General features: G+C 29.7%; 1 protein-coding gene across 3 annotated transcripts in view; it reads right to left on the bottom strand.

The window, feature by feature from the left end:
* Positions 1 to 5,086: 5,086 nt before the first annotated feature.
* LOC111674862 (protein rhomboid) overlaps positions 5,087 to 26,998 on the bottom strand; it is a 66,072-nt gene continuing 44,160 nt past the window's right edge. Inside the window, exons 1-5 of one of the 3 annotated variants that reach the window (XM_046952153.1) lie at positions 17,210 to 17,239; positions 10,939 to 11,169; positions 6,531 to 6,795; positions 6,139 to 6,285; positions 5,089 to 5,658 (exon numbers count right to left, since the gene is read on the bottom strand). In XM_046952153.1, the coding sequence (XP_046808109.1) occupies positions 5,363 to 5,658; positions 6,139 to 6,285; positions 6,531 to 6,795; positions 10,939 to 11,169 (939 nt within the window). In that variant the 5' untranslated portion in view covers positions 17,210 to 17,239 and the 3' untranslated portion in view covers positions 5,089 to 5,362. Of the gene's footprint in view, positions 5,659 to 6,138; positions 6,286 to 6,530; positions 6,796 to 10,938; positions 11,170 to 17,209; positions 17,240 to 26,743; positions 26,972 to 26,998 lie in introns of those variants that run through there. The other 2 variants (XM_023435538.2, XM_046952151.1) reach the window with 2 other exon arrangements.

Below are 26,998 nucleotides of genomic sequence, written 5' to 3'. Positions count from 1 at the left end.
CGTTCTATTTTTTGGCTTTAGAAACATCATGTGGACCATTCCTTCTACCTGAACCAGGTTTTCTATCAACTGACAAGTTCTCCCGGTACTGTTTAATAACATTGGAAATAGTTTGACGGCAGACCTTTGTATGCTTGGCCAACTTTTTGTAAGACCAAGTTGGGTTTAGTTGAAAATATTTAATAATTTCAGAACGCACTTTTTTCTGGTCACTTATTTTAATCAGATTAACAAAAAAATTAATATAATTGACACTACACATAATAACTGACATGTTTTTCAAAGGTAACTTGATAAAAAAAAATCAAATAATACTTTGGTTGAAAAATGTAATGAAAAACGTGTGTTAAGAATTTTTCGATCTCACTCCTTATGACCAAACCTTGGGTTAAAAAGAGCATATGCCAAATTGCGCACATGGTTTACAAAGACACACAGACGAACAAAGATTTATTTACTTTTAAAGGATTCATATACGGAGAATAAGGTCAATTATAGCCTGACATTCGTCATTTGGGCATAAAAAGCCCAAAGCGGAAGGAACGGTTGTATGGGGGCAAAGTGAAATAATGGACCGATTTTAACCATTTTCAATAGGCTTCGTTCCAGTGCCAAAATCGACTCTAAAATGATTCTGAATCGATCGGTATACTTTAAGGTGGGTATTGGAAGAAAAAAAGAAAGTGCTTTCGGGGTAGATTTAGCGTTTTAATTCCTATAATTATTTTTTGGTTTGTCTTTAAAAAATCCTTTAATATGGTTCGAAATTACAAGCCTAAGACCCAACGAGCTTCTATTGACGAAAATGCAATCGAAAAAGCTGTTTCTAATGTTTTGTATGGCCTTGAGACGCCAACGTACGCCACTAGAAAATATAGCCTTAATAATCCAACAATTGAATCGCGTATTACAAAAATATATCCTTTAGAGGATCTAAAGGTTAGAGACTACAAGCAACGATAATTACAAATCTAATTTTACTTCGAAAGAAGTATTTACCAAAAAGGAAGTGTTTGAATTGATCGAATACATAAAAAAATGTGTGTAATGACTTATAAGGCTTTCCGGAAATCATTTTCTAAGTCGATTTAGCTATGTCCGAACTACAGGTCGCAATTTTGAAGATAATTCAATGAAATTTGGTACATGATATTCTATTGCTCCAAGGACGAAGCCTATTGAAAATGGTAAATATCGATCCATTATTTCACCTGACCCCATACAACTGTACCCCCGAATAGGGAAGGTAAACATTGTAATCAAACTACAGGTCGCAATTTTGGAAATAATTCAATGAAATTCGGCACATGATCTTTTATGGTACTGTAGACGAAGCCTATTGAAAATAGTTTACATCGGTCCATTTTTTCACCTAGGCCCCATACAACTGAACCCGCCAAATAGCGCTTTTATGTTTATAATTGTGTTTAATATACTCGTATCTCGACAAAAAGCTGCAAAACCAAGTTCCATACTAGCCTTAATAACCCTGATTACCTTTATAATTATAGGGCCTCATTTGACCTCCCCCTATAAAAAGCGCCCATCAAAATTTTATTTAAATATACACAGTTTTATTAAACAATAAATGGCTTAAGTATATCTGAGGCAAGGTACAATTCAACTTAAATGCATTATTATGGAAACTAAATCACATTTTATTCGTATGCTGATATATATTTATATTAATTTGCTTTAATTTATAAATAAATACTCAATTACCTGTGTCTAATTTTTTATTAAATGGAGTTTTACTTTATAATCCTCTTTGGGAATGTGAGCGACGAATGTGCCCCATCAAATGCCTCAGCTACCCCGTTTAGAGACAAATTCGGCGAATCTGACTGTTTTGGCAAACTCTAAAAATATGTAACTAATACTAATTTATCATAGGTTTGGTACGAGTTTTTAACATTCATTATTTTAGAATAATAAAATCGAATTTTAGTATAGTTGCTAGAACCTACTGAATTCGATTGGGAACAAGTTCGATTACCACAACGAATCTGTTTTCTCTGTATGTATTCCAGAGAGGGTCTTACTCGTATGGGGTGAAATTGTGAGCTAAAATGATTTATCATCGGAGAACATTTAAGGAGGTTTAACAAACAGACCGATGTATGAACATTCAGACATATTTAATATTCTCTTAAATTTCACAAATACAGAAAAATCATACCATAAAAATTGTTCAAAAAAAATACGTAAGCTACATGATTATCAGATATAGTGTACATATAATATCGAAACTAACTGCATCGAATATTTCAGATATATTAATATTTATTGAAGGAGCTTTATACTAATGATATGGAACTTAACTTTATAAAATTTATAACAATATAAATACGAAATTTATGAGCTTCAGGGAGAATCTCTATAAGGCCCCTTAATCTTATAAAAATAAATTTCAATTTTAAAGAACGGAATCAAAAACTTTCATTCTATATAAACCGGTAACCGACATCTGTCGATCAGTTGCTGAGGATTTCTAGTGGTTGGTGAAGATTTTACAAAAGCACAATCATGACAAGTCAGAAATCAGCACATACGCACCACACTATAGTTTTCTAGGGCAAATACATATTATTGAAAAATTGTGTATTGATTACACAAAACGTTCAAGTTCACTGTACTGTAGTTATAAATCTAATGAATGTTATTACCCACTAATATACATAGCAATTTATTTTAATAAACATTATTATTTTCTTATTATTATAATATCCTTTTGCAATTGGAAACAAAATATTAAATTTGTTATGGTCAAAACTATGACTTCAAATTAGATGAAATTGTTTTTAGTTAAAAGTGCTAGTATATGGAGATTTGTGCGTTAAAAAAAGTTTTAATGCTAATAAGCCGCATTACATCATCGTATTATATCATCGACAAATTATGTGTGACAGTTTTTAGAATGCACGCAAAAACTTTATATGTAACATAATATTTAAAATTATAAATACAAATTTATAATTTTTATTAACTCACCTTCATTCAAATTCTATGGAAATAAAAATATATATGTAGATATGTATTTGTTTAATATAAAAATAATTTATTCGATGATGTTTTTTTTTTAATTTTATTTATTTTTGTTTTTTGTACTATAAAAACGTTTATTATTTTTATCGTCTGTTCAATATTATAAATCAATTTCAATATTGTCCTATAACAATAAACAATTCCCTTTTCACTTCTTTACTATAAAACTACTGTTTTCCTATAAATCGACTATTTCTAAATAAATAAATAAATAAATATTTACATAAAATTTAAATACATATACATACATACATAGTACATACATCGTAACACACACTAAAGTGAATAAGAGGAAATGTCTGTGTGTGTATGTATAGGTAAATTAGACCGGCTCAACGTTTATTTGAAAAACTGCATACTCAATCACAAACCTCAAGCTTGGTTTATTCAAGAAATCAAATATTTAAAGCCTTTACTGCGGTTCAGAATGTACATTTATTAGTAAAAATTCCAATTCAATGGAATCTTGCAATGAAGAAAAAATAATAGCTTTTATCCGATCATCGCCTAAAAAATTTGTCTACTATATGGTACTGTATGCAATGACGGTATCAGTGTGCACGTTATTGAAGGAGTCTTCAATAACTTGCATACTGATACTCTAACCCAGTCTTTAGATCAGTTTTATTTTGGCCGTGAGCTCCTTGACGGGTTAAAACTGCATTCTAAGGAACACGTGGATAAGCTATGAGATGTACGATATATCTAGCTGGAAACTAGTATTTTACGAAACACCACCAGGTGCCATATGTTCCTTTTAAACGGAATTAAATGCCTCCTAAGACCCTAACCGAGGGGAATCTAGGCTCTGAACACATCTTTGAACTGGGCTAAACCGAGATGGTGCTCACAGGGGATAACATACAAAATTGGACGATAGCCAGATGGCAATTAATCTCATATCAGATAACAAAGTTTAATTAAGACCAATAAATTAAGAAAGCTCAAACCGAATGTCCTCCCAAAGGTAAGTTTATGGGAAAAAAACTCGAGGTAGTTAACTTGACGAACACAAACCGAACGAATGAGGGCAGAATTAAAAATATGGATGAGGAAAACGGTGGGTACAACCACAAAGATCCTATGGGGTGATGGGAGCAAGACAAGAAGTCTTCTCAAAATAAGCAAGTCTGCTTTATCCGAAATTAGATCCAAATATATTGGTAGTGATATTATTCCAAATATAAATCCCTCACGGGCGCTGGTTGAAAAATAGTTAGGAATATCTACAGGAAACTGAGTTTCTGAACATCAAATTTTAATAAACTCATCATTATCATTGTAGTTTCTATGTGCAATTATCCAAAATAAGGTAATGTCAGACTGACGAACCAGCCTTAACAGAGCTCCTGTTATACCAATTCAATAATTAAACAGTTTTTAGTTGTAGTCCATCACAATAGAAATCCACAACAATCTATTTACACAAAATTTCTAAAGTCCTGCAATTTAAAACAAGTATATATTCTACAAAAGCACTCTCAAGAGCAGACATAAAATAAACCGCAAACTAAAGTTTTATAAAATTAATGAATTTAAAATCGAATTTATACCGACAGCACACATTAAACATATGTTTAAGCAGGAATCCCTAAACGAAATTGTATAATATTTTTCTGAATACAAGGACACCTATCAATGCTCATTCCTTGGCAAAGAAATTTTCATTATTAAAATAGGATACGAATCACATTTAATGTCCTATACCACAAAATTGTTTAATATTATACTTATAATTTAGATTATATTCTAGAAATTTCAATAATTTGATCCTAAAATCAACCAAACTTTAGTGACCTAAATAACTCATGTGTAAGCCGGTCTAATGTATAAACATACTTACTATCTACTATATTTTATGTATATTTTAGTTGTGTTGTATATAAATGCATTAAAATTGCTGTTATTGCACACAAATCAGTGTTTTTTGTGGTTTTAAAGTTGATTTTGAAAAAAAAAAAACAAACAAAATAGTAATACAAATGAGGAATTTTTTACGAAAATTAAACCATAAAAAAATAAAAACAAGAAAAAATTCAATTGAATTGACAAATTTATTAATGTTTTTTTAATAAACAAATAACGAAAACAACAAAATAAAAAATATTTACATTAGAAAATGTATACATTTAATTAATTCATTTAAAATATTTTGGAATGAAAACCAGTAATAGAGAAAACTTAACTTAAAAAAAAAATAAATAAATTCATTAAATTAAATTAAAGAAAAAAATATTTAAAAATATTTACGCATGTATCTAAGTGTAGTCTGTTTGTTTGTATATAGATTTAAAAGATAAATTAAAGCTTTTCTACATCAAACTTGAAAATTATTGTAGTACGTTTCTGTGGCATAAATAGGCTTCGCTTTAAGACTCTGCATTATCGCACTATTGAGAATGTTAAAGATAATGGCGAATATGATGCAGGCGGCATAGATACCCAAAACAATCCACCACAGCAATTGTTCGTGCAATTTTTGTTCGAAATTCTTCAACACTAATAGACCGATTGTTAGACCAGCCAAAGCGCCAGTTAAATGGGCAATAAAAGATACGGAGGGATAGTCATCAGCAAAACGAGCATAAACTGCAAACCCCACATCACAGGAAGCTAAAAGTGCAGTTGTTACAATAGAAGTAGACAACAGTAGATAAAGGAAATGAATCACAAAAAATAGACGAAAATAAAAATATAAAAAAGAAGAGTTTAGTTTTTGTTAGACAAGATAATTTAAAGTTTTAGATAAACAAATTATAAAATTATACACAGTGGAACGGAAAATCAAACATTGGAACAATGTTTTTTAAAAATATATATCTATATCTATATCTATATCTATATCTATATCTATATCTATCTATCTATCTATCTATCTATCTATCTATCTATCTATCTATCTATCTATCTATCTATCTATCTATCTATCTATCTATCTATCTATCTATCTATCTATCTATCTATCTATCTATCCATCAATCTACAATAACTTCTACTACGTTCCATTGGCCAATTTGCCCATAAACCACTGTGCTCAAAATTTAAGACACTAAATTAAAAAATATCGAGATTAAAACCAAAGCAAAACTTTACCAAAAAATAAAATGGCTGCCAAACGTAAAATTCCATAACGCATTTGATGATAGTTTATCATAACGTTAGCCAAATGGGCAGCTAGTAAAGCGTAAACACCACCACTGGCGCCAACCAAATAAACATCCGGATCAATTATGCTGGTGCCTGCAATAATGTCCACAACAACAACAAACAAACAAAAACTGAGATTACAAGTGAACAATTTTTTGCTTTGTTTCCTTCCTTTCTTGTTTCCTTTTGCCTTACAGGCATGCACAAACAAATGCCCACACATGAACAGGAAAAGGAAATTGAAATGAAGACGTATGAGCAACACATATTCAAACTATGATAACTGCAGTGCAAATTGTATCGAGAAACTTAATAAAATGATGGATGGCAAAACTTACCTAATGAACCTGCCAAAACACCAGAAAAATATATACAAGCAATACGACCAGAACCGTGTACCATCTCTAATGGTAGACCAAAGACAAGTTGTATCAGCAAATTGAAGCCCAAATGAAACCAACCTGCATGCAGGAACATATAGGACATGAAACGCCATAATTCATGACGTCTATCAGGACGGTATATAAATAATGAATCAATGGGCACTGGACCCACGGGATCAGCTTCTCCTGTATTTAAGGTGTGATAAGTAAACAAACATAACTGTAAATGAACAATGAAATAGAACAAAAAAAGACAATTAATTATTTTCCTATATCAGCGAATCATGAATACATTCTTGAAATGCTATTAAATTTCAAATTTAATTTATTTTTGCCATCAAAAGACTTTATAAAATTTAATTTTAGTAAATGTGTATGTTTTTTTGTGTTTAAGACCGCCTTTGACGAGACATTGTGTCGCGTCTGCATTTTAAATAAATTCATAGACAAAAAAATCCAAAACTCAAAACTACCTAAAATACTGTAAAAGAGAATTGTCGTTGACAATATTCATACATTTACATATAAATCATAATTTGCATTCTCAAATATTTTACCAGCATTTACGACGGGTAGTTTATTTTTTTTTTAACCCAAAAAGATTAAGACGACACAATGGGATATTTTTATTCAATTTCAATAAATTTGGAAATTTAAAATTCTAATTCTATGGACATACCGTGCATCTGATAAGAATTAAATGAAATAATAGAAGATTTGAAAGTATGCTGAAGTTAAATAATAGCAATAATTTAAGAAGATCTAGTAGGACGTCCTATTATTTGCGTGTTTTATCAAGCCACTAAAAGTCCCGAATAACCTCCCATATTCATATTCATATTCCGTGATAATTAAAAAAGTTTATTATTGCAAATAGGTAAAACTTTTCAAAAAGGAAAATAATTGGAACTAGTTTGCTTATAACTAGAACGAGAAAATGAGCACTTAAGACTTGTATCTTCGTAATCTATAGGGTGACGATAGGACAAACACGTGTTAAAATAGCTAATGACCTGTGGCTTGAAGTAAGTTAAATATGTAGTTCGAGACTGTCCAACCGAACTACTGGACAGTTACCTGCTTTCTAATTACAACTACAACATTGAGTTTTTCGTATTTGAAAATATAGTTTGTTAATAAAGATGCTGTAATTTTACTTCTACTAATTAAATTTCCCATTGTGCAGCAGTGGCAACGTCTTCTAATGACACTTGCTTAATACTAAATAACTAAAAATGTCTAATATCTTGGGACATTGACCAAAAATTAAAAGCAAGTAAGAAGTTATAGTTGAGCGAGGCCGATCATATAACACCCTACACCTGTATACGAATATAATGTGATTAAGTACCTTGCCTCAGATATACTGAAGTCATTTAATTGTTTAATAAAACTGTGGATATTTAAGTTAAACACTGAAGGTTTTTTTAGGGGCTAGGGTCCAATGAGGCCCTCTAATTATAAAGTTCATGTAGGTTAGTTTGGAAGTTCATGTAGGTTAGTTTTGCAATTTTTTGAGGAGATACTAGTATTCTAAACATAATTATGAACTTAAAGGTTCTATTCGGTGTGTTCAGTTGTATGGGGGCTAGGTGAAATAATGGACCATTTTAAAGAGGCTTCGTCTACGGTACCTTTTATGGTCATGTGCAAATTTCATTGAATTATCTCCAAAATTGCGACCTGTAGTTTGATTACAAGGTTTAGAAGCCCTATTCGGTGGTTCAGTTGTATGGGGGCTAGGTGAAATAATGGATTGATCTTGACCATTTTCAATAGACTTCGTCCCTGGGTCAATAGAAGATCATGTACCAAATCATTGAATTATCTTCAAAATTGCGATCTGTAGTTTTAAAAGGTTTAAATCGACTCTGAAATAGATTCTGAGCCGGTTGGTATACTTAAAGGTTGGTATAGTACCAATATTATTGTGCATTACAAACATCAGCACAAACCCAATATATCCTCCCCACTAAAGTGGTGTAGGGTATAAAAATGGCGTTTTATTTGAAGTTCAGCTAAATTAAGTAATGTTTTTATTATTTCAAAATTAAGAAATTTGTCTGAATTAAGTTAAATAATTTCATTTTATAATTTAATTTTCAGAATAGGATCTATTATGGACCAATACCCCACATCAGGGCACGATTTTTCTGTGATCCTCTGAAAAATGGCCTCTGAGATAAGAAATTGTTGACCTCTAGATTTTTTAACTAAAAGTATAACCATTCTCATCATTTAAACTAAATATTTCTAATAATATTTTCCTACATTCAGAAACATTAAAAAATGCGCTTCTTTTGAATTTTGTTTATTAACTCATTAGCGTTTTATTACAGCAATTATCGGGACACCTAGTTATGCATAATTTATTATTAGTACTTGTAAAAAATTTTCATTAATAAAAAAACTAACAAACTAAACTAAATATTATACAAGTCAGTAAATATGCTAACAATTCTAAATATTTATATTACTTATCATGTTTTATTTTTTAATGTTTAAATAATAAAATGTGTAATAAACCCAATTAACTCAATGATTTATTTACTGAAATTGTTAAAACACTGACTGCATATGTACATAATTTAAATAAATAAAAAAGAAGAGTTAAACAAAATATTTCTAATGAGAAGTGACTAAATTAATATTCCGTGGTCATTTGTGACATAAAAAACACATTGGATTTTATTTCTACTTCTAACAAAGCGAGAAGGAATTAGCGGCATTTTTTCTATAAAAACAAAATAATATTATTATAATAAAGTTTAATATGAGTTTGTTATTAAACTGCAACTTTATAAACACACAAATGACATTTTAAATAGACTATTAATGAATATTAAAAAATATATTTGTTTTTATGAGTAAATTTTATATAAACAAAATACTTGTAGATATTAAAAAAACAAATTACAGTTTTAAATCCAAAAGTATTTGAAATATTCATTAAAATCATGCACAAAAAAGTATGTTATAAATATTATTAAATTTTATTTAAAAAATTTAACCAAAAATTTGTTTGATGTATAGTTAACAGTTGGAAATAAAACAATAATACTTTGTTAGAATACCACACAGATGTATATTTCCTTAAATCAAACCCATCAATAGCTGTTTCAGAAATACACAAGAAAACTTAATGCAAGTATGGACTACGAAAAATTAAATTCATTTTTTTTGGATGAAATTGATCTTATAATGATTTGTTTGATCTCAAATTCAAACTTAATTAAAATAATACAGATTTAAGAATGTAACTATAGACTAGACTATAGACTAGACTATAGACTAGACTACAGACTAGACTATAGACTAGACTATAGACTAGACTATAAACTAGACTATAGACTAGACTATAGATTAGACTATAGACTAGACTATAGACTAGACTATAAACTAGACTATAGACTAGACTATAGATTAGACTATAGACTAGACTATAGACTAGACTATAGACTAGACTAGACTATAGACTAGACTATAGACTAGACTATAGACTAGACTATAGACTAGACTATAGACTAGACTATAGACTAGACTATAGACTAGACTATAGACTAGACTATAGACTAGACTATAGACTAGACTATAGACTAGACTATAGACTAGACTATAGACTAGACTATAGACTAGACTATAGACTAGACTATAGACTAGACTATAGACTAGACTATAGACTAGACTATAGACTAGACTATAGACTAGCCTATAAACTAGACTATAGACTAGACTATAGACTAGACTATAGACTAGACTATAGACTAGACTATAGACTAGACTATAGACTAGACTATAGACTAGACTATAGACTAGACTATAGACTAGACTATAGACTAGACTATAGTCTGGACTATAGACTAGACTATAGTCTGGACTATAGACTAGACTATAGACTAGACTATAGACTAGACTATAGTCTAGACTATAGACTAGACTATAGTCTAGACTATAGACTAGACTATAGACTAGACTATATAATTGTAGATACGTGTCATTGTGATGGTGTTATTGATGTCTGTTTATTGTTACCAATTTTGCATAAAATATACAATTTCATATTTTACGAATATGAATTAGTTTGTTTCTTTTTTTATTGCTACCATTAAATATGCAGTTTATTATATTAATAAACTAATAAATTTCATAGAAAAAAACATTTTTTGGGAATTTCTATTGACAAACATAAAGCATAATAAATAATTTTATATTCAATTTCATTTGAATAAAAATGATAGAATTTAGGGAGTGAATTGTTTAGATCATCAACAAATTTTAATGAAATGTAGAGAAAGAATATTATTGATTGACAACAAAAAAATGATTTACTACTGCTATTGCCGAAAAATATATAAAGTCTTACCTCAATAATTGTGATAAAGATAATAAACCATGGCGGCGGACAGCATGAGTAACGATCTGCATAATATTTGCGATCACGTTCTTCGGGCAGTATTTCCATTGCAATGACATGAACCATTTTTTTAAAGAAGGGCGGTTCTTCTAAAACCAAATGAAAATCATTCTCAGAACAAACTTCACGATCGCGATGATGAACTGCACATTTAAAGCTGCGTGTGCGTTTACCACTCATCTGGAAAATAAGAAAAAATAAAGTGGAAATAAAATTATACTTATAATTAGTGAACAATTTATGTTTTATTTTGTATTACTTTTTGTTTTAACAATAAATTAATACTGCATAATGTGTGAAATAAAGTTTTGAAAAGTTCACAGTGTTGTCAAGGTGAAAAAGTAATCAATTAGTAACTTCTAAAATCGAATAAACCTAAGATAAAAAACTATATTTCCTATCATCTCGTCCTAAATCAATCAATTATTATTATTATTTTTTTTTTTGACGAAGGAAATGTATGCCCTCGAAGGTTAGTAGTTATAGTTTTAGTCTGTCAGATCTGAGGTCATAGGTTCGATTCTCACAAGAGGCTTTGAATATAGATTGTTTACCGTCCAGATTGATAAATCTTCAGTCGTTGCCAAACCTGCAAAAAAAGAGTGCAAGTTTTATCTTGCCAGAATGTGCAGACCTTGCCCCATACAAGGTCAGTATCTTTCGGTTACACTACACTGCAAAACATGGAATTCAAAATTGTCTGGATTTAGAGCAACATATTCATATACATTTTTCATAAAGTGGTACAATTACAATTTATTCCAATTCCAAAATTAAGTCCACACCTGCGATAATATTTATTTAAGATTCTCCTTAAGTCGTTAACTTCTATTCTTTACAAATATTTTAACATTTTTTTTTGTGATTAAGAACAAAATGTGCATTTGATACATTTTTTAATTGTTAAAGTAAGAATTTTATTTCTTTTGCATTTTTTTTTAAGAATTATTTGTGGGGGATATGAAAAACGAACAAAATCTACATAAATTTCCCACATGCATTATTGTGTCATAACATTATACGAGAGAGTGAGTGAGTCAATTAGGAATGTTTAGAGAAAAACAAAAAACTTGAAAGAAAAAATTTCATGAATGGGTTTTTAACCCCTTTTTGTGATGTACACATATATATGTACATGCGATGGGTGATGGATGAGTGAATGTTGAATGATGATGTGCTAAACATCAAAATTCATGCAATCATGTTACCACTTTAGAGTCGTAAAATAGTTCCTGAAAATGTGATTGCAGTATGAGGTGAGAATATTTATTTTGCTTCTCATAATAATTTCGATTAGTTTTCATAAAAAATGTATATGATGCTTACTGTATGCATTACTTAGAGGTTGTTAAGTAATGACATCTTTATCAATATTTATTTGAAACAATTTGAGTAAATTTAAAATTAATAGATTTAAATTGCAAATAACACATCATTTAAAAGCACTCTTCTTAGTTTTAGGTGAAACAACAACATTATGAATTGTTGTTTGCAGTGCATTGTTGTATGTTGTTTGCATAGAAAACGAATGTTTTTGTTGTTTATTTTTATAGAAAATTAGAGAAACAATTTAAACAAATATTTTACATTTAGAAAAATCTTTTTCGCAGAATCGTTTTGATTTAAGAAAAAAAAGGGCTCTTACATTTCTTTAAAAATGTCATTACACTATACGTAAGTATAGTGTAATGAAATTCCATCGGTATGACAGAAAGCAGAATAAAAGTCGTATGATTTATATTTTTTGTGTTTTCTTGATTGGTATAAAATAATAATAAAGTAAGATGAAAACAGCTGTTTCAGTTTTTTATGTGTTTACATAAAAATACATCTCTGATTTAATGCGACTTGCCATACGATTGTCAATATGTTATGGTTTCATTTCAAATTGCATTAAGACGATCCCGACCGTACTCTTCTATACAAAATTTTCAGATCGTGTGAAGGGGGACTTCCCTGTAAGTTAATGTTAAATTCGAAAAATCTCTGGATCAGAATATATTCGAAATCTCTCTGAATTCTATATTCCCCACATGGTGTGACAAAATATTAGCGTTAAGCTACTAAAACCGACAACCAGCTGAATTGTACCAAAGCCAAATGTATGGAGTCATTCCCATTTTAAAACCTGGGAGAAATGCGACGTTGCAAAGTAGAAACAAGGTCCTTCGATTGAATCGAAGGTCTTCCCAATCAAGGAACATAATGTCACGTTGACTAAACAGTTCTTCTTGGGATGTCAACCCAACAGCAGCTTGTCGCATACATCAGCTCTCAACGACATTCATAGGGACGTTATTCTACTCATTCGTTCAAAATCCTGCCGAAACTTTTAAGTCTATTTTTTAATCTACAGAGTACAGGAGAGGACTTAAGTACTTATGGGTACTTAAGTACATACATCAATAGTGTATAATACCCTACAGTCCTTTACAATTTGATGTTTTCACTGTTTTATCGAAATTGTGTCTCTCGGAAGTTTCGGAACTCGTTCCCGATATACTCCATCTATTTTTGAACATTGTAGGAAAAATTCACGTATGTATTCTCTGCCATTTTCGAAATAAAAAATTTTAAACAAATGTCCACAAACAAACCTTGATGATGCCTATAAAACAATTGGCCGGTTAGTTGTCAATTATGCTGCTCCAGTGTGGTCTCCATCGCTGAGTGATACCCAGTGGAGAAATATTCAAAGCTGAGAAAATGCTGCCCTACGGACTGTAACGGGCTGCATGCAAATAACCTCAGAACACCATCTACATGACGAAACGAAGGTACTCCCAGTCAAGGAACATAATGTCATTCAGACTAAACAGTTCCTCCTGGGATGTCATCGGAGGAGTCATCCTAACTTTAACATCATACAGTTGGATGCTCCCCCGAGGCATGTCAGGAAATCGAAATTCTTATACAGCAACTTTGAACGACATTAATAGAGACTCCATATACCGCGGTTAGCGCATGAATGTCGTTCTTGGAAGTCGCCCATAGCAGAAATAGAGAAAAACCTGCCACGAGGCAGGTTGCTCTGGCACAACTGAGATCGGGATGGAGCAACAGGCTCAACGCCTACTGGCCCGCTTAGACCGTGCCGTCCCCAATACATGCCCAGCTGATGGACAGGGTTCCCATGATACCTACCACATATTCAACTGTCCATCCCACCCTACTTCACTTAGCCCAATGGATTTATGGACTAACCCTATTGAATTTCTTGGCTTGGACCTAAATACAGAATCCCCGGCTGTTACAACAACAACAACCATTGATATCTTTGTTTTAATAGGTAGTTTCTGACTAAAAGCACATGTAGTACTGAACACAAGTATTCATCAAATTCTCAAAGAAATTCATGGAGATAAATGCCTTACAGAAGTATGCAGAAAATTCCCTTATCAAAATAAACATGGCGCACCTGTTCAACTTGCACCAACACCACCACCGACCGACCTAAATATCGTGAATGTATGTGAATTTTCGTACATGTGGGTACGAGTATTTGCTTTATTATTTTTTATGTTTTTTCAGTTTTTTTTTTCTTTAATTTTGTTTAAGTCTTTTGTGGTAAGGTCAACAATTAAATTGTGCAACTTTTTATGCGTTTTTTCTCTCCTGTTTTGTTTTTTAATTGTTGTAATTTTCACAAGGGTTTAATAAGAATAAAAGAAAAAATGCAATAACAAATAGGAATAAATACTGAAAAAATATATATTTTAATAATTTATGCTTTATGCTTCGTAATAAACATTTATAAAATTGTTTGTACTTTGGAATAAAAACTTTTTGTTTTTGCTTTTGACCCCCAAGAAAAAACAATTTAATATTTTTTTATTCCATAATTAAATTGTACAAAGATCTAATAAATTGAAATGACATCTGATTAAATGTTTAAGTTATTCTTATCCAAAAGTGTGGGAGTTCTTAATGGGAAATGTATGTCCATGTAGACGATGAGACATGCCATGATAAAATGTCTTTCTGGAGTGTTTTGTGTTTGTTTCCTCATTAGTTGGCTGTAATGTTTATTAATCTGAGCTGATATATTTAAATATAGCACGCCTTTTAAGACAACAAAACTAATTCCACAATTTCATCACAATTCTATACCAAAAAAAGTATGAATTTATAGTCGGACATTGCAGACCATATGATACCCTACACCAGTCAGTACGTTAAAATTTTGATTTTTTTAAATAAAGCATTTAATTCGTTTTATTGTGGAATATTTTTACTTATTGTTGACAAAAAACAAGATTTTCTACAAGAAGAGGATTTTCTACATAGGAGAGAAGGGGTATTTATGGGCCTATCCTTATAAATTTTGGTAGATGAATTTACGTCTACTACAAAGTCATTTATGTAGATTTTAATCGTTTTATAAGTTAATTTAGACCTTCAAATCATTTTCTGAAGGGGAGTCTGTATGGGGGCTAGGGTCAAATGAGGCCCGATCACAATAAAAATTAGTATTGTCATTTATTGTTCTATAAAACTAATTTTTTCTGAATTTTGTTGACATTATAAAACATTTAACGTACTTAAGAGCTTAAAGTCCAGATTCGGGGCCTTTAATGGACCCATTTCAACCATTTTCAATAGCGATCGTCCTTGAACCAAAAAAAGAGTATGTGCCAAATTTCATCAAATTATCTTGAAAATTGCGACCAGTGCGCACAAGGCGCACAGACAGACAGATAGACGGACATATCTAAATCGACTCAGAAAGTGATTAAGGTGGGTCTAATACCAATATTTTTGGGTGTTACTAACTTCAGCACAAACGCATAATACCCTCCCCACTATAGTGGTGTAGGGTATAAAAATTAAATGGGGTTTAGGTAAAATCACAATTGAAATCTTTAACTATTTATGTAAATGCCTACACTGATTTTTAAAACGCAATTAAAACTATAATTCTTGTAATGACAACTAAGAAAAAAACAGGAAAGTACGAATAACTACTAATTAAAATAAGAAAGAAATAAAAATAAAATTATATCAAAAACCAAGTTACAACAATTAGTTGTGAACTGACCAGACGACAGACTTGCTGCAAACTATGAATTACAAATAGAAAACAAAACTTTAAGCTAAATAAAATAAATAAAAAAAACCGCACAAGAATAGTACGTAATCTACAAGATAAATTGTTATTTCCTGTCGCTAGTTTGCCTTTTTTTTCTATCTCGTTTAGAATTTTTATTCATTTTCATGGCAACTTCGGGCATATTTAAGATGATGATTTTAATTTGTCGTTATTTTAAATCTCTTTTTTATGTACATATATTTAGTTGCTACTAGCAATTTACAAACTTTCACAGACTTTTGTTCGTATTACATAAAGTTCACAGACAATTTTTTCTTTTCAGCTCCACTACTTCCCTTAAATCCCTATAAAGCAGAATCCAAAGTAATTAGTCGTCGGCGACAATAATAAATAAATCTTTAAATTTTTCTCGTTTAATGTCAACGAAACAAAATCTGGCTAATTAGGAAACCGTAAATGGTTTGTAAATTGTTTGTAGTTAAATATGTTTTAAATATTGTTCTAGTGCTTATTATCATGCAACAGTTTCCAAATGAGAGTTTTTGCAACGCGTAAGTCGTACCCTACAAAAATAAAAACATTTAACATTACTCAGCAATGAAAAGTGCAAAATTTTCCTTTCCCGGACTATTTATTTCTCGAAATTCCAAAGTAGAACAAATTAAAAAGTTGTCCACATTTTTATATTTTAGTCATTCTGCCTGTATACTTGAGTCAAAAATAACTTTTATAACTTATAAAGTTATAAAAATACATTCCTGAAAAATATCGTGTGATAGGTCTACGTTTATTATAATAGCCCAGGAAAAATTGTATTACTTAGTTCTACAACTAGTTCTAGAACATATAATTTTAGCCTGAACTCGTGCTACTTTGGCGTTGAGACCAAAGATTTTTGTTCGAAATTGTCACCTTCGGAACTGGTTCTGAGGAAGCGTTATGGAGTCGACACTCGTTCTTTGGAACGCTTCTGGAACTAGTTCTTTAATTAATGATTTTTGTTTGAATTTGCCAATCTCGGAACTAGTTCTAGGGAAGCTGTAGAGAACGCATAAACAAATATTTCTTTTTTAGCGTTTTTGTTTCAAATTATTAAAATAAGGAGCAATTTTTAGAAACTGTTGAGGAATTTTTACTATTATACCAATGTTACTTACAAAACTTACGTACAATTTAATATAATTCTTCCGCACCTCTAATCTTTCCCTTCTCCCGGTACGATTGAATTAGTGAGCTCTTTAATATCTTGTAGTTCAGCGGAATTCAAAAATATACATTTGAACGCGTTTTATATTTCGATAAAAATAAGTTTATAAATTTTTAATTTTTTGACATTTTTTCACCCTCATCCCCTGAGTGCTGGAACTAGGAAAATAGGTTGTGGGAGGGAAAATAGAGGGAGTAGTGTTTGTGGGCATTTGATTTAAACCTTTTCACATCGAAAGTGGCGGGGAATACTTCTACAGGAAGTTTGCTCCATATACGAACAGTGCGGCTGAAGAATGAATTTTCCTTGTAATGTGTTGTGCGGTCCACTGGCCAAACGAACACAAATGGGTGTGCTTTTGAAGACAGTAATCTGCTACGTAAAAATATACGTGTTACGGAACGAGTTCCCTAATTTCAGAAAAACACATTCTATTATAGTATCGATAGAACAGTGAAATAAACCCCACGTTGCAATGGTGCTCCAATGAATCAATAGAGTTGTATATCCTACTGTCATCGATAAGTATCTTTCTTCAGATGGAGTGAAGTTTCTAATTCCTTAATATTTACATCAACCATAAATATGGATAAACTAAAATTATCTACCATACGTTTATGTGTTAAAAAACAACATTGAGTCTTGCGGGTGTTAAAATCGACTCTGTTTACACGACCCCATTCAGAGGTTTTTATCAAGTCGTGATTAAGCGATTCATTCATAGGGCGGCCTCTACGACAGCCATACTGGCAGTGGTTAAGTAAATTCTTCGTCTCTAGATATTTGACAAGATAGAAATTAATCATACTTTCCATAACTTTGGAAAGTGCAGAACAAATTGCAATTGTGCGATAATTTTCGGCATGGTATAGGATGCTAAAAAAATTAGCTAATGGACGAGCTAGTCTCGAAGAGCACTGCTTCAAGACCAGTGCAGGTATGCTACAAGTTCAGGAGACTTATTTATACTGAGATAATAAAGAAGGATATAAAAAGGGAATAAACTAGTAAAGAAGTTAAGTCGATATCTTTAACTTGTTCAGACCAGTGATTTGAATTTTGAGGTATATAGTCGGGCATGGCCGACCATATGATACCTACACCATGAGTATATTTTTACAATTTTTACTTTTATAAAATTTTTATTTTTTGTAAAGAAACTTTTATGTTGAATTATTACCATAATTCCAAAATATTTAAGGCATTTATTGATAAAAAACTAAAATTTCTAAATGAGGCTTTATATAGGTCAAATATGGGCCGATCCTCGGTAAATTTGGGAAAAGGATATATTTCTAAATAACAGTTAGTTTTGTTGAGTTTCATTGCGATACAAATGGTTTCAAGTAAATTTTAGACGTTTAAGTCATTTTTTGAAGGGGGGTTTGTATGGGGGCTAGGGTCAAATATAGGCCGATCCTTACGAAAATCTGCAGTATCATTTACACTTATATAAAACTTATTTGTGCCATTTTTAGAGAGATATTGGAATAATATTTGACGTAATTATAGCATAAAAAGTTCAAATCGGGAGGTACGGTTGTATGGGGGCTAGGTGAAAAATAATGGACGATTTCAACCATTTTCAATTTTCATGCCAAAAAACATGCTTGGTCCAAATTTCATCAAATTATCTTGAAAATTGCGGCCTGTACCTTGCGCACAAGGTTTACATGGACAGCCAGCCAGCCGGACAGACGGACGGACGGACATGTCTTAATCGACTCAAAAAATGATTCTGAATCGATCGGTATACTTTAAGGTGGGTATTGGACCAATATTTTTGTATGTTACAAACATCAGCACAAACGTATAATACCCTCCCCACTATAGTGGTGTAGGGTATAATTAGGTATTAATTTCATACATTAATTTTATTTTTTTTTTGTTCGTTGTTCTTAGTTATTAAAAAAAATAAATATTAATTTCATACATTAATTTTTATGTTTTTTTGTTCGTAAAAAAATTACTAGAAAAAATAATTCCGATATAATGAATTTTTCGATTTAACGAATGGGTCTGACATTATATCATTCGTTATACCGGGAATTGCCTGTATTTGTGATATAAATTCTTAGGTCTATCTTAATGACAACCTTACGCCCATGGAACGCGTACTTTTGTCGTGAACTGCAGAGGACTAATAAAATATCAAAATTCCAACTACTAAATAATAACATTCCTAAAGTAAAAATTGTAATGCCTGATGGATAAAATTAATACTTTTCATTTTATGAGTGCTATGAGGGATTTAGGGAAGATGCATAACAAAATTAATTATAAATTGCCCAATTAGATCTTATCTTTTTATTTTTTACTTAATTTAAATTTGTATCTTTCATTGCTTATAATTTTTAACATTGAATTGTCTTCATAACCTTATTTTAAAAATTAAATTTATAAACACTAACAAAAAACAATAAAACAAATAACCATAGAAAAATAAATAGAAGTGTTACTGAGAGTAAGAAATATTACTCTCTCACATGTACAGGTTCTGTGTGAATTTAATACAATTGTATGAGTATTTTTATTTTTGTTTACATAAAATAACAAAAATATGAAAGTACAAAATCTATCCGAATACATCATACCCTACCACATTGCGAGTAAGTAGCAATAAGTTATTTAGTATTTTTTAATGTAGAAGTTATATTCAAGAATGAATGTACTACTTATTATAACAATATATAGTCAAAATTTCGTATATATAAAATTTGTTTGAGTCTAATTTTATAATACCCTATTCTTGTATAGCATGTACCGCTTACAAAAAAGTTCAATAGGCTAATTTATGACGGATTACATCATTACATCGACGCAGGTGTTACAAATTTTAAGACATAAAACAAAATGCCGTTCCCATTAGTGTGGTGTATGGTGTATTTTGACTGCATTTGGGCTGCTTTGAAATTAACAATAATCGTTCATATCAAGCGTTAATTTTGCATTCGCACAATTCCTTTGGCAAAATAGCCCCTGCTGCTGCAATAAACACTGCTAAAAGTTATGTTTTTCCTATAAAATTATTGAAAACATTTTCAGAAAAAAACAAATTTTTTCAATCGTTTTTATTTTTTTAATATAATTTTTAAGTGTCAATATTGACTCAACCCAGCAAACACAAAGAGTTTATTTAAAATTAAGAATAATTTTTAACGAAGATGTTTCTTACATTGGTCAACTGATATTGAATAAAAATGGCTAATTCAAAACCTTATTTCATAAAATATCGAAATATAATGTCAAACAAAAATATAAAAACTCTTAAAACGAAAGAGTTTGTGTTTGTTGAGTTACATATTTTTCAACTAATACATTCTCACGACTTAGGTTTTTATCAGCAGACTTAGGTTTTGTCATTTTAAGTTTCAGTTCTATGTATACCTTTTCTATGCAAATAACATTCAATAGATATAGCTAGTTAAATATGTATATTTTTTAACTAAAGCAATTATATTATACACTTATAAAAAATAATGATTAAAACATTTTGTCAATTATTATTTTGATGAATATATACTTACTTTTATAATTTATATATTTTAAAATTATACTTTTGAATAATATATTTGCATGCTAACATTATAACTACGTTTATATATATTTAAATTTATTATTATACATTTTATCCTTTTAAATGAATTCTGGAAATAACTTAGGTTATATCACAAATAACAATGATTATATTTTAAGACATTTCTTTAATAGAAGACAATATCAAACCAACACCACGCTCCTCTAAATTTGAAAAGTTCATGAATATGTTAGATGGCAACATTCTCGACATTGTGGGTGTTACTGAGACGTGGCTGGAGTCATGGGTTAGCAGAGCTGTTCAAGTAATTACAATTCTTTGGTATTGTAATTAAAGTTTTGTCAATAATACTTACTTGTAATGGCAATTGAAGTTTTGCCAATTGCAAATACTTGTAATTGTAAATTTCGTTCCTTATAATTACATGTAATTTGCAATTAGGAACACCTTAATGACAATTATAAGTAATTTTAATTTAAAACTTCAATTAAAATTACAAATAATTGTCAATGGCAAAACTTCAATTACAATTACAAGTAATTGTAATTGGAAAAATTGCAATTACAATTACAAGTATTTGTAATAGGTTGTTATTCAATTACACATTAAAAGTAATTGTAATTGACCATGTAATAAATTACTTTGTGTAATCATTACCCAACATGCCTGTTAGTGACAAACTAAGAGCTAAGGTAGTACTTGAATTCTCAACTCCAAACTGTGTTGAATGTTTATTTTTGGATGTAATGGGTGACGACATTTTATTAGGTATTGTATATTTGCCAAAGAGTAATACAGTTGGAACTATGTAACCGGAATAATTTAAATATATTCATAATATTTTGCCTACGCATTACAACTTGAGGGACAACACTGTTTCATTGATTGATGATGTGGGTTGTGAAATAGGCATGTGGGTAATTCAAACTTAACGGGTAATTATGTGTAGTTTAGGTGCTTTTTCGGAAATATTCAAATACTTGAGAAGTATTTTGCTGTAATCAGTCAAAAGATATATTTTAGAAAAATTAAATTAAAATGGGTAAAAAAGAGGGTTTCGTGTTTAAGAAATTTTAAACAGAAATAAATCTTTACTTAGAAGTTTTAATTGGTTATATCATTATTCCAAAAAATCTAAAAGGGACGAAATACGGAACGTGGTAATATTATTATTTTTTTAATGAAGCAACAAAAGTAATTTCTACTTATGTACATATATACTTAAAATTTTAAAAATTTTATAAATTAAAAATTTACAGATAAAATTAAAGAAATTTGTTGTGTAATCTTAAAATGATGTGAAGTTTCTAAATTTGTGTGAATTTTGAATTTATAAATATTAATATTTTTGACAAATTAAAATACAAAGGAAATATTTGTATTTTTGCTACATTTTTATAAGGAGGGATTTTTGGAAATTTGCACATTTACGGGTAAAAAGGGGAAAACGGGTATAACAGGTTTTTTTAAATATCTTACATAGTATTAGTGATACAAGAAAAATTTTAAATGCACCTGTATCTACTCTTAAAATGAGCAGATGGGTGTCTGATACTTTTTTGAAATTTGTACTTTTAAGGGGTAAAAATGTGTAACAAAGGTGATTTTGGTACCTTTTTCAGCCCTTTATAAATTTTAAACTAATTAACATAATCAAATTTTCTAAATATTTTGGATACATCTCTCAAAATTATGAGACTTCTGTTTCGTACTTTTTTAAATTCAGTCCTTTTTGGGTGTAAAAGGGAGAAAACTGTATTTATGGTACTTTTTTAGCATATTAAGAAAACTTATTCGGTTTATTGAATTATTCATATTAAATTTCGGACTAACTCTGTAATACCAACTTTTATAAAATTTCAAAAAGTAGTTTATTTACTCACACAAAATAAGCTATTGATATATTATTTTGGAATTCGAGTACTAAGGCCTATATAGGACCAAATTCGACTAAATTGTTTTAAAGCACAATTTTTCTGAAACAAATTAATGCAGATTTGAATCGTTTGAGTTTTATCTGTGAGTTTTATCTGTAGATTTAAATACGGAACATTTTGTAAACTTAATTCTCGAAAAAGTATACTTCTAAGCGAAACATTGTACTCTTTTTATTAGTACTTTCCACTTAGGTAAACTTTATTCCACTTTTAATACTTTTTCTTCCTTCAAATGATACTCTATGTATGTTCTTTAATATGAACTGAAAACACATGATTATTAAACATACACGGTCCTCTTTGAATAAGATTCTTTAAGAGACAACTTTTTAGTACTTTTTATCTCATAAATTATACTTTTTTAATTTTCTAAAATATTCAACCTAGGAACATTAATTTTAACATACAAGGTCTTGACTGAATAATGTTCTGTAAGTGGGAACTATTTGGTACTTTTCTATTCTTCAAATGGATTCTTTATAATGGTTAACCGGAACACACGGTCCTTATTAAATGAGAATTTATTGAGAGAGATCTTTGTTCTTTTTCGTTTTTCCGATGGTACTTTTTGATATTTTTACGATATTGAACATAGGTAGCGAAGCACCCAGGGTATGCTAGTAAATATATAATTCAAGACAAAGAAAATATATATCAGAAGTTTTAATAAAACCGAATAATATTAACCAATAAACTGTAAGGTCAAACTTAAGCTATGCAATATTCCAAATATTGCATAACTTGAAACCTTAGTATAATATTATTTTAATTTCAACAGATTTAAATGAAATTAAGGAAAAATATATAATAAAGACTCGTTTATCTGATAACACCAACAAAATCTAATTAACCCTTAAACTTAAATATACATCTTTTTATAATTATATAAAATGTTCATAACAAAATATTTAATACCAATTTGGGAGAAAATTGTGGGTTTTATGAAAAATCAACTTTTAAAAAATTTAATAAACTTTTGGATTTTTTTACTTTTTCCGAATGGAAATAAATATTTAAATGTAATTTCACAAAATTAGTAAAAACGAAATATGTATATTAGGCTTCACGCAATATTTTTGAAATTGTGATATCATAACATATTTTAAATACGACTTATATATTATACAAGAAAACATGATTTCACCATTCGTAAATGTATAATAATAGATTTTGGGCCTTTTATCTTTCGTAGTTTTCGTAATAAAGCGTGCTTAGATTATGCGCAAAGAATGCACTTTTGAATAATTATAAAAGTGTGAACTTATGCTCATTCTAATAGGTTTTCCCTATAAAATCAATAAATAAAGCATTATGTATTTTCTTTAAATTCTGCAGTTTCTGCTCTGTAAAAATGTCGCTTAAGGGCACTTCATACGATCACACTTTTCGTAAGTAACGTCTAATCTAGACTAAAAAAATAGAATAAAAGTCTTATGATTTATATTTTTTGTGTTTACACGATTAGTATAAAACAATAACAAAGTAAGATGGAAACAGCTGTTTCACTTGTTTGTGTGTGTTTACATAAAATCATTACAAAAAATTAAGAGAGCCATACGACTGTCAAATTTTCTATCCGTATTCTCTCTCAATGTGTGATGGTTTCATTGCATACTTTAAACGATCGCATACTCTTCTACACACAATTTTGACAGATCATATCACTTGTGTGATCGTGTAAATCCGTCTTTAAAATAGGTAGTATTCAGAGTAAGGAGTTGGAATTAAAATTAAGTGGTCTTTCGACACACATTTTTTATTTTGTTAAAAATTATTTTTTATATAATAAAAAGGAATGATTAAGAAGTTATTCTGAATAAAATACTGGAACAGCCATAACAATTTGTCTATATTTTTGTAAATTTATATCAATTTATTCTATTGAATAGGCGTTAGACAAGTACCTATATAGTTTTTAGACTAAAAACTAAAGGTGGAAGTACACAACACGCGTTGAGCCGGCAACGCTTTTCAAACTTTTCGCGGTTTATAAGCTGCAATTTATATGCCACGCAATAAATATATAATAACAATATTACTGTTTTAATACAACCCTGATCAGCTGCAGAGGCGTCAAAAGTTGAAAACTACATTATATAACTTTTTATATGAAAATACACTTGTTCAATTCACAATCAAGTTGTATATTGTATCTACTAAAGTGTAGTAACAGTGATTGTGAACAGATTTTTGTAGCAAGTCATAAGTTTCTGTTCACATTAAAAAAAAAACAATCAAAACAATGTCAAAAGTAAAAAAAAAAACAAAGAATATTAAACTAATTAAACGAGCAAAATAAACCAAATTAATTTAATTTTTATTTAAAATTCTTTTATTTTCATTATTCCACATTTTAAACTAATAAATTTACAGTTTTTAATAAAATTTTATTTTTGTTTTGGTAAACAGCTGTTTGTTTGTAATTTCTGTGTTACCACTTTATCGATTTTTATGCCAAAATCTATTGAATTTTTTATTTATATGCTGAAATAAACAATTAACAACACTGAATTTTCTTATGACATTCGAAAAACATGTGAAAAATTGTCGTAAGAGTTGTATAGAACTTTTGCATAGAAAATACCAACAACATTGTTATGACTATTGTAGCAGCTGCTGACATACAACGCTACAACATCGATTGTGAATTGAACATCTATTTCAACTTTTTTTGACGCAAGCTTATAACGCGTGTTGTCTATTTCCACCTTTATTTAGAAATACTTTAAACGTCTAAGGCGCGGATCCAATTGATGTTGATTTCGCCCCAAAACCGAAAATTTTTCATACAAAATATAAAAAAATTAGAAAAATGAAAATAAGTAAAAAATTCCAACCCTCAACAGCTTGTGCTGTATCCACGGCTGGACTAAGGGATAAAGTAGTCTATAACCTACACAAAATGTAAGTCTATAAAAGAATAGAAAATCTTTCGGTAAAAAAGTAAAACTAAAAAATACTATCTTTGTTCCAGGATTCAGTAAAAATTGGGCAGAATCGGTAGTTCTTCAAACTTTGTGTTTAAAATCCCATTTTTAAATAAGAATTTCATATTTAAAATTGTACAAAGTTTGTCATTGGTGTACCATTGTACTACAATGATTGTACTTTTGAAAATCGAATTGTTAAAAAAGTTTGCAACCCTGAATAGTATTTAAGCCACAATGTCTCCGAACCTAAGACCTGGTTCACACTGGAAAACTTTTTATTGAGAAACTTTTGATTTTGTGTGTGAGACAGAGATGGTTTATATTTTTTCTCTTTCTCTCTCGCACAAAAATCAAAAGTTTCTTAGTTTCTTACCAGGTCTAACATGATATTTTTCCCCTCCATACAAAATGTTTGAAAACTCAATATCGACAGCGGTTGTGGTTTCAATTGTAATTAAGCTGTTAGTTGTAAAATTAGAGTCGATTGTTTATTTCCTTTTCGAAATGGTTAGAAAAAGTTCGAAAGTCGACTTTTCATATATCACAATAAAAAATAAACTTACAAAAATTAAAAGTCAAAAAGACCACATCTTTTTTCAACTATAAAACCCTACTGTCAAAAAATTACTGCAACAAAAATTAAATATTATTTTAAACTCGATAGTCAACTTTTCATTGAAAAAAATAACCAAAATATTGACGTTTAAATAAAAACTAGGGCGTTATAGTTAAAATAATAAGCCTCCTTTTTTCAATTAACTTCTTGACTTTTAAATTAATAAAAAGTCGATTTTACGACTTTCTGAGTCTTTAATAATTTTTTAACTTCTTTTAAATGTTTTTTTTTTAATAAGTGTCCATATATAACCAAAAAGTCGTTTGTTTGTTCGATTGTTTAAAAGTCGATTAATAAATTCCCCAATTAACACATTTATCCTTAACAATATTATTTTATGTCATACATGGCAACTCTTTGCTCATCAAATACAAAAGAAACAATAACAACATTTAACGGTAAAAATTTCATTCAATAAATTGCAATAACACAAACATCAAATGAAGTAAAAATCAATGAATAGAAAAAATACTCACACATCATTCATCCAAGGCACCGATACGACCAACGTTTATTCAATTATTTCTTGTTTCATACTTGTAGAGAGTAAAGAGTAAAGAAGAAAACAATTGTCTCGTATTGTAAAGGATTGACACAAGTAGCAACAACAAAATTGCTTGCGAATGAATGAAGAATTCTACAATGGAAACAGAGAGTAAGAAGAAAACACACAAAAAAATACCGAACGTACTTTCACAGCTGATGAGCGCGATAAACTAAAAACAATTTGA

The sequence above is a fragment of the Lucilia cuprina genome, chromosome 5, assembly GCF_022045245.1.
Source record: "Lucilia cuprina isolate Lc7/37 chromosome 5, ASM2204524v1, whole genome shotgun sequence".
Taxonomy (NCBI): Eukaryota; Metazoa; Arthropoda; class Insecta; order Diptera; family Calliphoridae; genus Lucilia; species Lucilia cuprina.
The sequence above is the reverse complement of the archived record's forward strand: the minus strand, read 5'-3'. Positions and strand labels throughout refer to the sequence as shown.